Source organism: Xiphophorus maculatus, chromosome 5 (genome assembly GCF_002775205.1).
Source record: "Xiphophorus maculatus strain JP 163 A chromosome 5, X_maculatus-5.0-male, whole genome shotgun sequence".
NCBI lineage: Eukaryota > Metazoa > Chordata > Actinopteri > Cyprinodontiformes > Poeciliidae > Xiphophorus > Xiphophorus maculatus.
Window position 1 is genome coordinate 13,942,433 of NC_036447.1, and position 16,577 is coordinate 13,959,009.

The 16,577-nt window shown below is 37.7% G+C and overlaps 1 protein-coding gene across 2 annotated transcripts in view; it reads right to left on the reverse strand.

Moving 5' to 3' along the window:
* LOC102223739 (rho GTPase-activating protein 7-like) overlaps positions 1-16,577 on the reverse strand; it is a 78,824-nt gene that overhangs the window by 36,892 nt on the left and 25,355 nt on the right. Inside the window, exon 1 of one of the 2 annotated variants that reach the window (XM_014472001.2) lies at positions 10,285-10,653. The exons of the other annotated variant lie outside the window; for it this stretch is intronic. Within the exon in view, the coding sequence (XP_014327487.2) occupies positions 10,285-10,414 (130 nt within the window). The 5' untranslated portion in view covers positions 10,415-10,653. Of the gene's footprint in view, positions 1-10,284; positions 10,654-16,577 lie in introns of those variants that run through there. 2 annotated transcript variants of the gene reach the window in all.

Below are 16,577 nucleotides of genomic sequence, written 5' to 3' on the forward strand. Positions count from 1 at the left end.
ATATGGCCATTGCCCTGTTGAGCTGAGGTGTATTTTGTGTTTGAACTATTATAATAGGGAGTTATAAGGGTTTTTTGAGGGGGTATCAAGTATTTGTGTATTTTAGCGATTCACAGGTGGCTGTGGTTCCCAACTCCTGCAAATACCGCGGATCCACTGTACTTTTGCCTATAGCCTTGTTTATACAGACATGCCTTTATAACCAACTAGTGGTGTTATCCAGGTGTTGTTACTATAAAATATTGCCTCAGTTGCCAGGAAGTTGAGCTCTTAGCATGTCATGACAGTCATGAGACTGCCATTCAGCACCAGTGTCTTTAGTGAGCAGTTTGAGTTGAATTTTAAAGACAAACTGTAAGCACTATGAGCAGTTTTGGCTGATTCATCACAAAAACCAAAATTCATATCCTGTCATCACATTTGACTGTTTCTTTACGTTCAAACAAATATTTAAACTTTTCTGACAACCTTTAAGGTAAGGAACTACATAGTTTTTGAGAATATAGTGAATGTATGAAATAAATTGTGACAGAGCATGAAAGTGATGTGTTTTAAATCAGTTTGTGGAATACCAGGAGTAACAGTGGAGTTAGAAAATGTGTTGATGTTTCTGTTGCATCTGAGAGACTGTAGCTGCCGTCTCTCAGCAGGTTTACTACTTTTACTAACATGGTGTTCTGCACATACAGTACAGACCAAAAGTTTGGACACACCTTCTAATTCAATGGGTTTTCTTTATTTTCATGACTATTTATAAGGCAAGAAATCCCACTTATTAACCTGACAGGGCACACCTATGAAGTGAAAACCATTTCAGGTGACGACCTCTTGAAGCTCATCAAGAAAATGCAGAGTGTGTGCAAAGCAGTAATCACCTCAAAAGGTTGCTACTTTGAAGAAACTATAAGGGGTATTTTCAGTTGTTTTACACTTTTTTGTTTAGTGCATATTTCCACATGTGTTATTCATAGTTTTGATGCCTTCAGTGTAAATCTACTATGTCAATAGTCATGAAAATAAAGGAAACTCACTGAATTAAAAGGTGTGTCCAAACTTTTGGTCTGTACTGTATAATCAACTATAATGTGGCGTTTTTTTAATGTGGCATATCCGACAGACGCCATCGTTGTTTACATGCTACTTTTCACTAATATATTTCTGTGATCAAAAACATCACCTAAGGATTAGCCTGTCATCTCCAGTAGACTAACTCAGTAAATTAAAAATGGCTGACCCACTGAGACTGCTTCGCCATGCTAAAATGAGCAGACATCCAGGAAATGAAAGCCCACCGGAGAGTAAACAAACAACAGACCATGAGATCAGGAACCCGGAGAGGCAGTTAAGTCACCAGAGATGAGGATGTTTTAATGGGGCTCTAAAACTTGGCTTAAGTACTCCATCTGGAATAGATTGTGTCAAAATGCGCTTGTTTAACAGCTAATGATGAGTGACGAGTCACTCTACCCACGCCTCATCGTTGTAGACTATGCTTTTATCAACACAAACACTGGCCTTGTCTTTTTAATCCCAAAAAACAATGATTCACACCCCTTGAATTTTTTATCACATTTTATCAAGTTCCAGCCACAAACCTTATTGCAAGTTATTTTATTAGAATTTAATTTAATAGACTACAAAAACATATTCAAAGATATTCATGTGTTCAAATGGGCTGGTCAAAGTCCAGACTTAAATCCACTCAAAAGACCCACACAAAACTTAATTGATGTCCAGAGATACTGTGTTACTTCCGACTGAGTTTCAGCTATGTTGGAAAGAAGAATGTGCAAAGATTTCACTTTCTACATACTGTATGTAAAGTTGATAAATACGTACCTCAAAAGTCTTGCAGTTGTAACTGCAAGAAAAGATAGTTCTGCAAAGTATTGTCTATGAAGCATTTTTAAATTGCATATTATTTTTCTTCTACTTCATAATTGGGGCCTACTTTCCAAAATTCCTGTAAAAAATACAGCTGTTGCAGATGTAACATCAAAAAAGGAGACAGTTCAGGGGGTATGAAGACTTTTGCAAACCACTTTATACAAACAGACTTACACACTGACTATCAAGAAATCCTCAAAGCTCTAGTTACAATGTGTGCCATTTGTGTGAACATAAGCATGCCACTTCCCGGTCTTCTTTTGCCTGATCTGTTCTTACAACTGTGTTCAAAACATCTGAAACCAGCTTAAATGTGTGCAAATGTGATCACTCATTTTTGACACTTTCAATTTTCACACCGTATCTTTGTACTCTGCATTTTAATCAAAAACACATTCCATTGGTATGATCAAATACATTTGCCATAAGAATGGTAAACGAGGGCTTCTGAAAACTCAACTATTTTTTTTTCCCAGAAGTGGCCTCTATTCCTATGTTTGATGTCCTGAAAAAACACAATCCTAAGTAATCACTAAAACGCAAACTAGTCACACGTTTTCCAGAAAATATTAATCACAATCAAGCTTTGTATTCTTTTCACAGTTTTACGTTGTTTTCAGACATTCAGCACAAGATGTTGTTGCTTTTCTTTTTAACTGCTTGCTCTACATTCCTCACTCATGTGCCTTATCCCCCCGGGGTCTCTTAGTCGACAACTCATGACTTTCCTCTAATAAAAGCATCCTTGCAGTATTGATTAAAGCTGGAGACGCAGCCTCTCCACAGTGATTCAAACTAATAAAGACGGCCCTGTCTACACAACAGCACTGCTCCACACAGCTCTCATAAATTTCTGCTGACGAATGAAGCAAGAGTCTATGAGTCTCTGAAAAACTGCAGCATGAAATGAATATTGAGACTGCAGAGAAATAAATAATTTGCCTAAATATTTGGAACAGCGTTTTTGGATTGCTAAATCTGGAGTTCTGTGAATGTTTGCACTGCAAGAATCTACTCTCCATCAGCACATAATGTTAGTAGACTCATGCAATAAAGAGATTCCTTGTTCTAGTTGGGTTTTTATTCTGCTGTTTGGGTCACTGAGTAAGTCAAGTGAGGGGGACTGAAGAAGTGAAGCATGCACTGTGAAGGGAACAAGAGGAAGTCAAGAGGGCTACTGGGCAATCCTGCTGAAAGTGTCTGACATCCTTCTATGTTTCAAAAAGAAATGATAGAGAAGGGCTCTTAACCGTTTTGTTAATAAAAAACAGACAAAAATTCCAGCTAAACACAAAATTTTCATTGATTTGGCTGAAAGATATTGTTAACCAAAACATGTTCTTAATTGCGAGTTGTGTTACTCCAAAAAATAAAAGATTTGGTTCATATGGCTTTCATTCTTTCAGCTCAAAAATGTCTCCTGTGATTTTCGTTTTCATTAAATGAAATGAGAAAGAAATGAGACACCTATCAATAAAAAACAGATGGATCTTTTAGGTCATAAGTCAGAAAGCAACCCAGTGCTCCAACAAGAGAAAGTGCAGAAAGATGGAAGGAGAGGGAGTGCTTTGCAGCAGGCAAAGCAAACAAGTTTGGCTCAAGCTTGTTGGAGTCACTGAGTTTAGCAAAACATTCCTGAGTCTTTGAAACAAGTGGCCTTGTGAGACAGACACAAGAGGGCTTTAAATCACCCAACAGGAGCAGGGCTGAAAGACTCTAACTCTTGTCATAAATATCTCAAGAGTTTTACCTGCATGTCAAGTTAAACGACTACCAGTTAAACTGCAAATGTTGGTTGAAAGGTGTACCACATTGATGTGATAAGTAATGAGAGATAACATGCCACTAATGACAGTCAGAGTTTAGCATCTTGTGAACCAGGTGATAAAAGGTCAAAATTTTATTAGGATGTCAAGTGTCAACAGGTAACATAAAACACTGCCAATGCACCAGTCATGTTGATTATCCCTTTTTTTCAGATCTGTTCTGAAAAAACAAAGTAGTTTTATTTTTCTGCTCCAGTCCAACTTTCAGAGGTGCTGTTTGATGCAATATTTGGTCTCAAACATTACAGCTGAGCTATTCTGAAGCAAATTTGCCCATTATTACAGCTAAAATAGATATATTTATAATTAAATTGCATAATGTTATGTCTAATAGGTGTATTCATGCTAAAGTAACATGTATGCTTTTTGATAGCCTTCGAATTATTATATGCTTTACACTCACAGAGACATGGTGCTTTAAAGACTCTTTTCAACCTTTTGAACGCAACACACTTCCGTGCTGAGACGCACGAGTGCTTTAATAAAATCTCTGGCACAAACTGAGTCGACAGATAAGCAAAAGATGCTCTTGGCCTATTTGTTCAAAACCTCATGACTGGGATGTGATGCAGTCGCTGTGGAAGAGACGATGGAGCATTTGGTAAAATAATAAAGAGGTGTACTATTTTTAGACAAACTTGACCTAAATGTCAAAGCATCCTGAAATGTGACTCTAAGTGGGGAGCTGGTGCCTTGGAGAAACATCACAAGCTTTTCTGAAGAGTGAATCACATAAAACGTTCAGAGGAACAAGAAAAATGACCACAAGTCAGAAAACTGAAGTTTGAGGTAACACTGCTCATCTAATTGCAGTGACAACCAAAGGGACAAAACAGACTGAACATGCGGTTGTGAGAGTTGATTTGCTTTAAAAAGGAAATAGATGCTGCACCAGGACCTGATTGACATTAACAAGGGCCAAATGTGATGGCAAAGCATTTGCAAAATAGCAAGTCATCTGGAATATTTATGCAGTGGTTTCAACTGGACTGGTTTTAAGAACCAGAAGTTCATTTTGGAAATGGCCCCATTCTGACTAGTATTTAGCTTGAGTAATTTCTAACTAATTTGTGCTTCTCCCATTACATCATGGGGATAAATATCATATTCATTCCAACTTTCAATGATGGATTTTGATCTTTTTATTCCTTTCAAAGGCTGCTTTGATGTGTTTTGATCACACTGCTACACTTAGCAGTTGGTACGTTGTTCTTAGACTGAGAGTATTTCCTCGACCTCTCCAAACACACTTCTTACAATCCTTGTCTTCACCTCATCGCATTCATTTTTTCTCCAGAACACATTTGGATTCCCCTTATGGGTGGCTAACAGTCCCAGTCTAACTTGAAGGCATCAGTTTTGACGGAGGTGCTTCTTTCTGGCTAGGCAATTTTTTTTGTCTATGGCAACATAAAATTGGCTTCAATGGGTTTGGTCCTTGGTGATTTTAAGAATATTGTTGAAAATCCTAACCCATTTCTCTGTGGCTGAAGTTGATAGTTTGGGTTATATGGTTAAAACCTGGACATAATTTGATGTTTTAGCAATGTTCTAACAATCATTGACATCAAAAAGGGTTTTGGAATGTAAACAACAAGCTAATATTGTCCTTCTGACATGGTCTCAACAGCAACCCTGTTGACAAAATAAGCTTAAATGACTAACAGCTAATGATGGAAGGAAAATAATACATTTTCAATGGCTACATTTTTCTGATAAGAAGAGGACGTTATCCTGCAAAGTTCATCTTAGGAACTTGGTAAGTTTTCAGTTTCCATCTTTAACCAGTTTTCAGTTGAGTATCTTTAACCAAGTACTAGTTAGGGTGTATGCCTGTATCTGAGCCTTTACCTGTAATATCAGTCTTGTGTGGATTAGAGAAAATTGGTGATGAATTAAAACTTTCACTGCACTGTGGTATCTACCGGAAGACAGTGAGTAGCAAAGCAAGATGTTATTTTCCTCTAATAAAACCACCATGTACTGTACAACAGTGCACTTTGATTCTGTTTGTATTTGCTTGTTCAATGATCACTCACTGAGAAAGTGGTGAACTTATGCAGAGCTACCAACCACAAGGTCTTCCACAAAACCTTCCACTTTTCAGTCCAGTTGAATAAAAAAACTAATATTTCTTTTCCCGTTAATAGAGAACTCAAAGTAATTCACCAATCCTGGTTTTGTGCTTCAAGATCTTATAGGACCAGGAGAACAAGTTTCATAATAGAGATTCTTCTCTTGACAAACTGAAGCAGTGATAAATTCTAAAGTCTTGCTATGAAATCGCATTCTTTTGGCTTATTTGTCACATGGCTGCTTGCTGTGTTTTTCTTTCTCTGAGACCTCTGCTGATGTCACTCTGGTGTGCCCCTTCTGACTTCCTCTTTTGGCCTCCTTCTACCATGAAATTATCCTGCTGGGTTGCTGTATGGTCCTGCAGGGCCTAACAGACCCATAACAACTGTGTGGTCTAGCAAAAGAAGGGTGTGAGCAGACCGGAACATGTTCACAGGCCTCCCCTGACCTACACACAATAGCTGGGTTGCTACTTAATAATCACCTTTTCATGCACAAATTGCCTTTGGTTCTTAAATATGTTTAAGCAATAGAGCAATTGTCATACTGAAGTCTCTTCTGTTGTAGATTGATCTCCACAATGATTCTTCAAAATGAATTGAACACTGCCTCTGTTTTTAGAGGGTCTACTGCTAAATCATTCAGTTCTGAGATGCATCAGACTGCAAGACGTCAACACACTGCCAGTGTAATCTACAGGATGTTGTTCAAGTGAAGACAAGTTGTGACTTGTGTTGACTTGTTATAGAGTTAAAGGAACTACTTGTTCCTGAAAACATGTTGAAAACATTTTCCAATTATCCGACTATGGCCGGATAAAAAGAGAGCCAGCTGTAAATGTTTATTATCTACAAAAAATTAATTTGAGAAAATACTCTGAATTGACAATTAATGATAAGTACATCTTCAAGGATGGCTTCATGCACACGGGATCTTCAGGAAATCATTGGCAGATGGAGATAAGGATTGCATTAGGTGATATATGGACAATGGCAAACAGCTTTTTGTGAAGTAGTGACTGCCTTGCCAACTACCTAAATGGCAGCCCAGCTGGTTGAGGTGTCAGAGTGAGGACACACAGAATATGGTATGCTTATAAACAGAGGTAGATAGTAGAGATAGTGTCGCATAACCTAAAACATGGCTTTCTGCTGCTGAAGTCTGCACACTGAATAACAGGATGGATTATTTACAGCTGGAAATACACATTCAATATGTCCACCCACAAGTATGAGTTTTTGTTTTGGACAATTTCAAAAGCAGTGCAAGCGAGGCTAACACCAGTTATCTGGTCTATTGCAAAAGTACTTGAGACTACAACCACCCATACTGCCAGTTGGGTCACAGTATTAGTCTCCATACTAACATCTAGTTTGTATGGATACCAAATAGCGACCAATGAATAGATGCTGCTGACAAAGGAATTACCCTAAATTTTTATGCAAGTCCCCTGCCTCTTGGACCTCAAGACCCCTTTAGGTGTGTCTTTTCTCTTCTTAAGGAAGACTCAACTTCAGCAATATCCACTGGACAATAGCAACCCATTTTCTTTCCAATGAATATATCTGACTTGAACTCACTGGCTACTTCATTACTGCCAGATTCTACCCCCTTTTTTCTTTTAGAAAATTTAACAAGGTGTTCTCCTTCACACAACTGCCACTCACTCACTGCACATTTCACCTCTTTATGGGACCATTCTCTGTATACCTGAGAGAAAGTCATGTTCGAAAATCCCAGTAGATCAGCACTTTCTGAAATAATCAGAGCAGTCTGTCTGGCACCACATTCAAAGTCACCTTTCTTCGCCATTCTGGTGCTTGGTATGTCTTTAAACCCTGATGTCTAAAAACACTCCTGTTTCAGCCTGAGTTGCTATTTATATTTACAATCAGTTAAGCAGATAAGTGTTTATGAAAAGATAACAAAATATTCATTGTTGTTGTAACAATGTTAACTTGAAAACACTGAGATAAAACAGAACATATATCCAGTAGGCAGAAAGTCCAGAAATCAGTTATACTTTTTAATTTGATTACCAAAACATCTAATTTTCTTTCACTAATTACCGACTTCAACAGAGACCTACACAATGTTCAGGTCACAGATGTGGTTTTAGTGCATGCTGAGTGCCAAGCAGGGGTGGAAAAAGCCTGTCAGCACAAGTGGCAAGGAGGGCATTCAAGCTGAGTGTTGCTGACATAATTCAGTAAGCAGTTTCTGAACATCCTGTACTGAGTGTTGCTGTGTGTGAAAAATCAAAAGCTCTATCTGTCTATTCCTTCCTGACACTCAAATCATTCACACCTCTAAATTAATTTTAAATCACTCTGGTTGATCAACGTGGATCAGCCCTAGTTCTATGTTAAATTTAGACATATAGGCTATTGCCATGCATGATAAACGAACAACTGCACAACATTCTAAATGTGTTGGTGTATGGAGAGCAAAAAATAAACTGATTTGAACAAAAGATGTGTATGTAAACATCACTTTGCACAGTAATGTAGGTACTCATTAGTATCTCTCTGGAAGGACACACCCTAACCCTTTAGGAAAGTTGTCTGTACATATGCTGAGGAAGTTGTGGTATCTTAGAAAATGTATTTATGGATTTCCGCTGCCTAAAGAGGCTAAAAAAAGAGAATGAATGAGGACAATAGCTTGGTGAATAAGTCATCTCTCTCATCTTTAAGTGCACAAAGACCGGTGTGAAAACTGGAACTTGTTAGTGCACATACTCAGAGTTCTTCAGAGCATATTTCTCCCTGTGGCTGTAAACATGATTCAGTTTGTGATGGAATCATAGGGATGACAAGACCAAGGAAAGGAAACATGGCTATTGGGTTTCAGGATGAGTCAAACTGCACAGGACTAACATGAAGTCCTTGAAAGCAAACACTCATGTTTCAATTTTTTTAATATAGCTGCCAATAAGCCTAAAGTGTGTGCTGAAAAGACAGAGAATCAAAAATATAATATACCAACAATATTCAAAGTCACAATTTTGTATCCTTTGTACCATATCTGACTTTCTGGAGTAAAAAAATAAAGAAATCTGCAACAGGACATTTTGTACCAATCATGGGTCTGTTTGTACCTGTCAGGGGATTTTTCTTACCAGTTTTGACAACAAAAGTAATTCTCTATATGTTCCTCAACATATAGAGAATATATTTACCAGGAAGATAAATAAACTAAATAATACATCAAGTTTGAGCATTTTGGTCACCATTCTTTTCAGAGTATGTAAATGCTTAGAAACCAAATAAGAACTGATAACTGACACGCAATGTTATAAATACATAAGAAAAAATGTCTTGTTTACAGTTAAGAAATGGAGGAAGGGAGGCATAAACTTTGTAACATGTAGATCTGAAATGCAGATACCAATTGTTGGAATGGTGAATGGAGTTGTGATAATTGGATCAACAAGTCTATCCCACTTTTGTTTAATTGTAAAAGGCTGTAAATATTGGATTCACGGCATCAGGCTACCCTGAGCTGGGATGGCATAAGCTCTGATTTCTGCAGAAATGTAAACATTCTGAACCTCAGCATTTTCTCTCTAATCCTGAATCTAAAAAGATAAACTGTTTTCTATATCTTTGTCATGTGGTCGTGAAAACAAATCAACACACCAATAAATTTCCACAAACTCAAAAGGAAATATTTGATCATGGAATTGTGGGTGCTTCATTTTTAATCACATTAAAGTGAGACAAGCAACATCACACTGAAACTTCAAAGTATTTCTATAGGTATTTATGATCTGCTTCTACTAACTTTACATGGCCACCAGTATTGCTGAGAGCATATAATTCTGGATTCATTTGGAAATTTTTGTACCCTTCATTGAATGCAAATCTATAAGCACTTAAACTTGTGTTGAGGATGATGAAATTTCATAATAAAACTTCTGCAATCTGCCATCCCAAAGGATGGCTGGTGGTCTCTTCTCAAACTTCTCTGAAAGTGCCTGATGCGTTTGATCTCAGCCATCTGGAGCCAACATAAAAAGCATTTCTGTAGCTAACTCTGTCCTCCAGCTGCTGCTCTTAGTGATATATATTATTAAGAGGTAAGCTAACCAGAGAGCTGGGTACTCTGGTGTAATGGATGTCTATCTGGTTCATAAGTTAAACATGGTCCAAACCACACCTAAAGCATTTGCAGGAAGGCTGGTCACAGGCAAAAAAAGTCAATACTGCTCGTCTACAGGCACTGACAGGGAAAATAAACTCTAGGAATGAATTACAAAGTTACCAAAATAGGAATGAAAACATCTTCAGATTCCACACCCCATCTATTAAAAGATACAAATCTGCTGATTTATTGATATTTTTGTCAGTTTATTTGACAAAACAACTTAAAAGGTATCTTTTCATTTCTTACAATGACAAAGCAGTTTTTTGTTTTTCCATACGGCAGATATTTTAACATTACATACACATGCTAAAACAATAACACCTGCCATCTGAGCCTATGTTCTTACCTGCAAGTCGACTTTCTCGGGTGGGCTTGCTGAGCATATCTAGAGCTTTGCTGGTGGATGACCTGATGTGGTCACTGAAGGACCTCTGCAGCAGCAGCAGCCTCATAGACCGAGACATATCAACGAGCATCCGCCCTAAGGTTACCTACGCCACACTCCTTCCCACACCTGTTCCTGATGAGATTGATTTTCCACGACAGATCCACTTTGCTCCTCTGCTACACTTTTCTAGCCCTAATATACATATGTTGATATTTGCCTTTTTGTATTATCTCCCCCTTTCTGGTTCTGTAGCAAGCTTATTTCAGTGTCCTTCTCCACCGCCCAGTCTTTGCTTTGTCGGAGTCCAGCCTGTACACTCCAGTCTGCTGCAGCAAGCATCAGTGCAGTAACTGCTGGGACACATCCAGCCAGTGCTGCAACGTTCTCATATTCTATTCTGCCAGCATGTGTGTCTGGGAGAGTGTGTGAGTATATGTGTGTGGAAGTGCTTTTTTAAATACAAGCTCCAGTGCTCTCTGCGAATATCTGAGTAGTTCACAGTCACGACTAGCTTTTTATCTCAACCCTCGCTCTCTTCTTATTTTGACTCTGTTCTTCATCAGATTCATCTTCACATATCAGCTCTTCTTTTTCCAGCACAGGTAGATACATCAAAGCCAGTTATATAAGTGAATTCTGTGGCAGTCTGCTTGTTGAGAAGCTCCACCTGTCCAGGTCCATTTGCTCCAAAAGACAAGTCAAACCGATCAAGGACAAGAAAACTAAGAAGGATCCTTTCAGAACTGTAAATTATAAAGGCCTTAAAAAAAGCTAAATATAGAGTTTCGACAACTGTGAAGCTCAAGGGTTTTAATCTACACTATGTTTCAACTTATCCTATGTACTTTAATTCTGACTGAAACATGCTGTGCTCACCCACTAAGTAATAAACACAAGCTCATGTGCTGATAGTTCTTGTGAAACTCAACTGCACTGTAACCATTATGTAACAAAAGCATTTAAGTTTCTAAGACGGACAAAATCGACACAATGGAATCCATTAGTGCTGCGGAGTTGATCGGATAATGCTGATTTAGCCTCTATTAGGAAAGCCGGGTTCTCTGGGGTTTATGAGAAAGCCTTAGCCATTAAATGAATCAACAAGAACAAGAAATATCAGATCACCTCAACTAACACTACAGATGTTTTTTTTTATGGTGGTGTCTCTAAAATGCAGATTCTCCTGTCAGTCTTTCTTGACAGCGACTGATATTTTATCCAAACAGCAGTTTTTGCTAGTCAGCCTCAACATCCTGCCTCAACATCGGTTGACTCAGTTGAAAATCTCATATAGTTTTCTGGAAACTGTCAACTAAAGTGCACAAAGCTTAAAATTTTGTTCCTAGCGATATAGCTGACTCGACACAGCTACAGCCGTCAATACACTCTGGTCTTGCTCCTGTTGGCATGTTTTTATGAGGAGCAGTTTACTCAAGGATGAAATTAACGCTAGCATGTTTACTTGCTGTATGGTTTACTGTCGATTATTTGGCTACCAAAATATATATATTTGTTATGCAGAGCAGGTCCCATGACACAGAAACACCAGGAAGATACTGCAGCCAAAACAGTTTCTCTCTCCCAGTGAACATAATTGCAAACTGCTTACAGTTGAAATCAAATATTTACATAAACTGTATGAAAAAAAAAACAAAAAAACTTTCCCTCTCAGTCATAGACAGCAAAATCAGATAAAAATATTCTGTTTTCTAACAGAACAATTCTCATTAACTTCTCAGGAGCATTTGCAAACAGTAAGAGCACTTCAAGGGAGATGAATGGCAATTCATTATATTGTGTCAAGAATGCCAACTTCAACTAAAAGTAATGTCTCCTGTAAACCTAAATTGCTCAATATGATTAAAAAATAAGGACTATAGCTTTGGTTGTATTACATAGTTTGTGCTGCTGCCCACACTTACTCTTAAAATTAAACCGACATCCAATAAAACTGACTTAAAATACATTCCCCAAAGTCCACTTAATAATAAAAGTAATGGTCTCCTTTTTAAAGTTCATCAAGCCCATATGGTTTAGTTTAATTTATGCAACTTATTACTCATTGTGGTTTGCCATTTTGAGCAGAATGTACTGATCAGACCGTTACGTTCTACAATAAGCTCCATGCTTGAGAAAATGAGCCAATCATGCCGATTGCCCGAGAAGGTAATGTACCCAGCATAAGGCTTATTTTAGCTTGCTGGTAGCACTGTGCTCATCATGGACAATTGACTTTATGGTCCCCAAGGTTTACAAAGAGTGATAAGGCTAGATTCCTGTGTTTTTACTTTCTGTCCGTCTCTGTGGCAGCGGACTGACCTTCGTAACAGAATTGTAAACGTGGATAAGACAATGGCAAAGAGAACCAGTCTATTAAAAGCAGGTCTTCAAATCCTTCAACACATTGTGTTGAAGTCATAAAATGGCAATCTAAATCAAGATTATATTCTGAAACTCTCCAATGTAAGCTTGTGCTAGTTGTAATATTCCAGCAGCACATCAGTTTATTTAGATTTTTTTTTTTTTAGCTTGAAGAATAAAGTCCTAAAAGGTGGAGTAAGAGGGATGGACATATGAAGGAGAAGAGTTTTTAATTATTCCAAATGCTTCCTCTGTGTGGCATTCCAGCAGCATGTTTCTACATCTGTCTCATCAGGAGGATAGAGGACAACTTAACAACATACTGACCCACAAATGGAAACAGGAGAGGCGGAGTTCAGTGGACTTCAAACAGCGCACATAAACAGTACGTGAGCGCCTATATGATCAAAACATCAGTGAAAACAATGCAACTCAGTCTTTTACAGCAAGGCCAACAATGTGTCAGCTGTAATATGTATGTCTGGGTGTGCCTGATTATGGTGGACCCTTTGATGTGATGATCTGCTAGAGGTTTTGTTCTGCTCTCAGCCAGGAACTCTCTATTTCCCTCATATCTATCTACAGATGACATTCCTGCACCTTGCCAAACTATAACATAACTTCCCAAAGATTGATGACACTGTGTAAACTAGAGTTCAGAGAAGAACACAAGTGAAGTGATTTGGAAATAATTTAAATTGATGCTAATTGAAAGTAAAATACATCATAAAACCTGGAAACAGTGATACAAAAAAAAAATGATTTACTCTTATAGGCCATTACATTAAAGACCTCTTTATAGTGGAAATTAAAAAGTGTTTCCCTCAGAATGGTATTAACTTTTGTTGGTGTCGCTTCAACAAAGTTTTGGAAACACTCCTCAGAGATTTTGGTCCATATTGACAGAACAATTGATATCTGTAAATTTTTTCTGAACAAATCAAAATGCAGGAACATTCACAGTTGATGGACTACTCTTATTGTCGGACGTCACCTCAGAAATCATTGAGGCATAAAAGCTAAAGTCAGTTTCTGGAATAAATATGGGAATCTTTAGCATAACTCAGTTTTAAAAAGGGAAGTGAACATTACAAACTAAAATGTAATACTGCATAACTAGATGTACATTTTCATAACAGTGACACCAATTCGTAAGGTCCAGTGAAAATGTGACATGCGCCGGTCATAACGTAAGGATTACACTGCTAGATCCCCCCATTGTCTGTCCTTGGAGCTATTTTCTTTGCAGGCGATTAGTGAAGTCAAGTGGAGTAAAACACTTGACTCCCCTCCTCCCTTCTCTTTCATGAGTGTTTTCAGGGATTTTTGTGTACACACTAATGACCCCGACTCTTGAACCGGTTCTTCACTGTTGAGCACAGTCCACGGTCCACAACTGCAAAGACATTTAACTAATAGGATGCTGGCACTAAGCAAATACTGCAAGACAAACATGCCCCTAAAATCTTCCATTTCATTATTCTGCAGGTTGATCACAAACTTGCTGCAAGTCATATGTTTAATTGAGTCAAGTTATTTAAACACAACACTGTAGATCCAACTAATCTACAGTGTGAATCTAAATTTATCACTTTAATAATAGTGATAAATATCAAGTGGGGCCCAAAATTTTGTACTAGTAGGATTTGAATCTGGAGTGACTTTAGACATCAAAATATAGATTAAAGAACTCAAACCACTAGATCTTTTCCACATTTTCTCACATTACAACCAAAAACATTTTTATGTTGCAAATCAATAAAAAAATAGAGCATGCTTGTGACATAATAGGGGAATCATGCATGGTTTCAAACTCTTTTTTTAATAATATTGCAAAAAGTTTCACTGAGTTCATTATTATAGAACCTTATTTCATTGCAATTATAGCTTCAAGTCTTTTGGGGTATTCTTTGCATGTTCTTATTGGCAGCTCTAATTCAGTCAGACTGGATGGAGTGGGTTTGTGAACAACAGTTTTCACATCATTCCACAGATTCTTAATTGTGTTTAGTTCTGTACTATTAACATCTTAAATGGTCTGGACCCATCATGCTTGTGTGATCTCAACATCTACACTCCACTGAGAGCTCTCGAGCAACAAGCTTGCTTTACATTACATTGTCCATGATTCAAACTGAAACATAAAGGTTTATGGGCCTCAATTCATTAGACTAGTTTACCTTCTCATATCTGGACTATTAACTGTGTTAATGCCATCATTCATTGATTTCGTTGTTGTACTGTTGCTATTTTCAGTTTCAGTTGTTTTGTTTTCTAATTACTGCCATCAGTTTGTATTTAGATTTTACTCAACATCTAAGGCTTTTTTTTATGGAAATACACTGTGCACCAATTAATGCTTAGTATGAAAATAATCCCTACTTGGAGACAAATTTTTCTGAGGCACAAAAAACAAAACATGGGATTTAGTCTTACATCCTGCACCTCATACCCTCAATATCTTTATGTGACAACCAACCAGAGGGAGTAAAGCAGCCAGAGAGTGACACAGCCTGTTGAACCAGGACTGATTCATTAGAGTAGAGACAGCATGAACACCTCATACCATCATCAGACAGACATTTATGATTCTTAAAGTGAAAGAACTGTTGAAACCTTTGGAAAAGGCCAGAAGGCCCCGCAGTAACAATGCATGGGTGACCAGGGGTAAATGAAAGAGCCTGAATTGGTTATGTAATTCCTTCTTAGGAAGACAAGCAAATGTATTTGTAGAAAAACATTACCTTTGGGATTTATTTGATACCCTACTAAAAAGTATTTGTTTCATTCAGTTTTGTTTGACTGTAATGTAACAAATTGCAAAACCCCAAAGGTCTGTAATTGCTCCTTCATGTCTTTGTGCAATTCTGTCTCTGAATCCTCTCTGTGGCATTGTTCAGGGGAAATAAGGAAAGCAATACATCCCACATAAAAAAAGAATTGTGGAATAAGTCCTGGTACATCTTTGCAGAGGAGAAGCTGCCTAAAGCCGGAAGGTGTTGAGTCTGGTGCAGGTGGACATGAGAGACAAGGAATGTGACCTTGCAAAAAAAAAAAGAAAGAAGAAACAAGTAAACACACTTGCTCTTTTACTGGATATGTTATGATGTAGAAAAAGTGGGCAAAGGCAGATTAAAACACAGGAACCAGGACAAAACAAAAAACAACAAGTGAGGCAATATTGTCTCTACTCAAGCAACACAGCTCCGATATACCCATTAAAGAACTCGTTCAGCTAAGGATAATGTCCTCAAAAGGCATGCAGTGACAGGAACCAAGCTCACAAGTAAGAGAAGCAAGTCATTCAGTGTTCTCCACTGTGGTTTTCTCAGAATTAAAAGAAAAGTGGTGTGAAAATGTGACCAATTGAAGAGATGAAGATGTGGTCTGTTGAAGCCACAAGGACAGTCACAAGATTCGAGGGTGGAGCGAGGGTTTCTAGGCGACCATTTGTGTAAAACGTATTTGTCCAGAAGACAAGTCACAAGGCAATCATAGTTATAGATTAAGAAAAGTTTAACATGGCTCTATTTACTTTTGACACCTCTTATGTGTTGATTTTTACTAAAGAGAATAGCAGTCAAATGAAAATTAGAGAGCGGTTCTAAAATCCTGTCACACTATTACACATCTCCCATTTGTTTGAGTGGCATAAGAAGAATTTATGCATTTTTATATTGTATGTGCTATATTAAATTAACAATCTCTACTAAATTTAGCAAAAGGCCAACTCTTTTAAAAATATGACTGTAAACACATTTTATTAGGGGTTTTATATGTTTTTTTCACAAAAGTAGTACACACCTTGATACAGTTTGATATTATTATTTCCATCCCCTTGATCCCAATGGGTGTGCACAATTTAAAACCGGAGACCATGAAAAGTGACA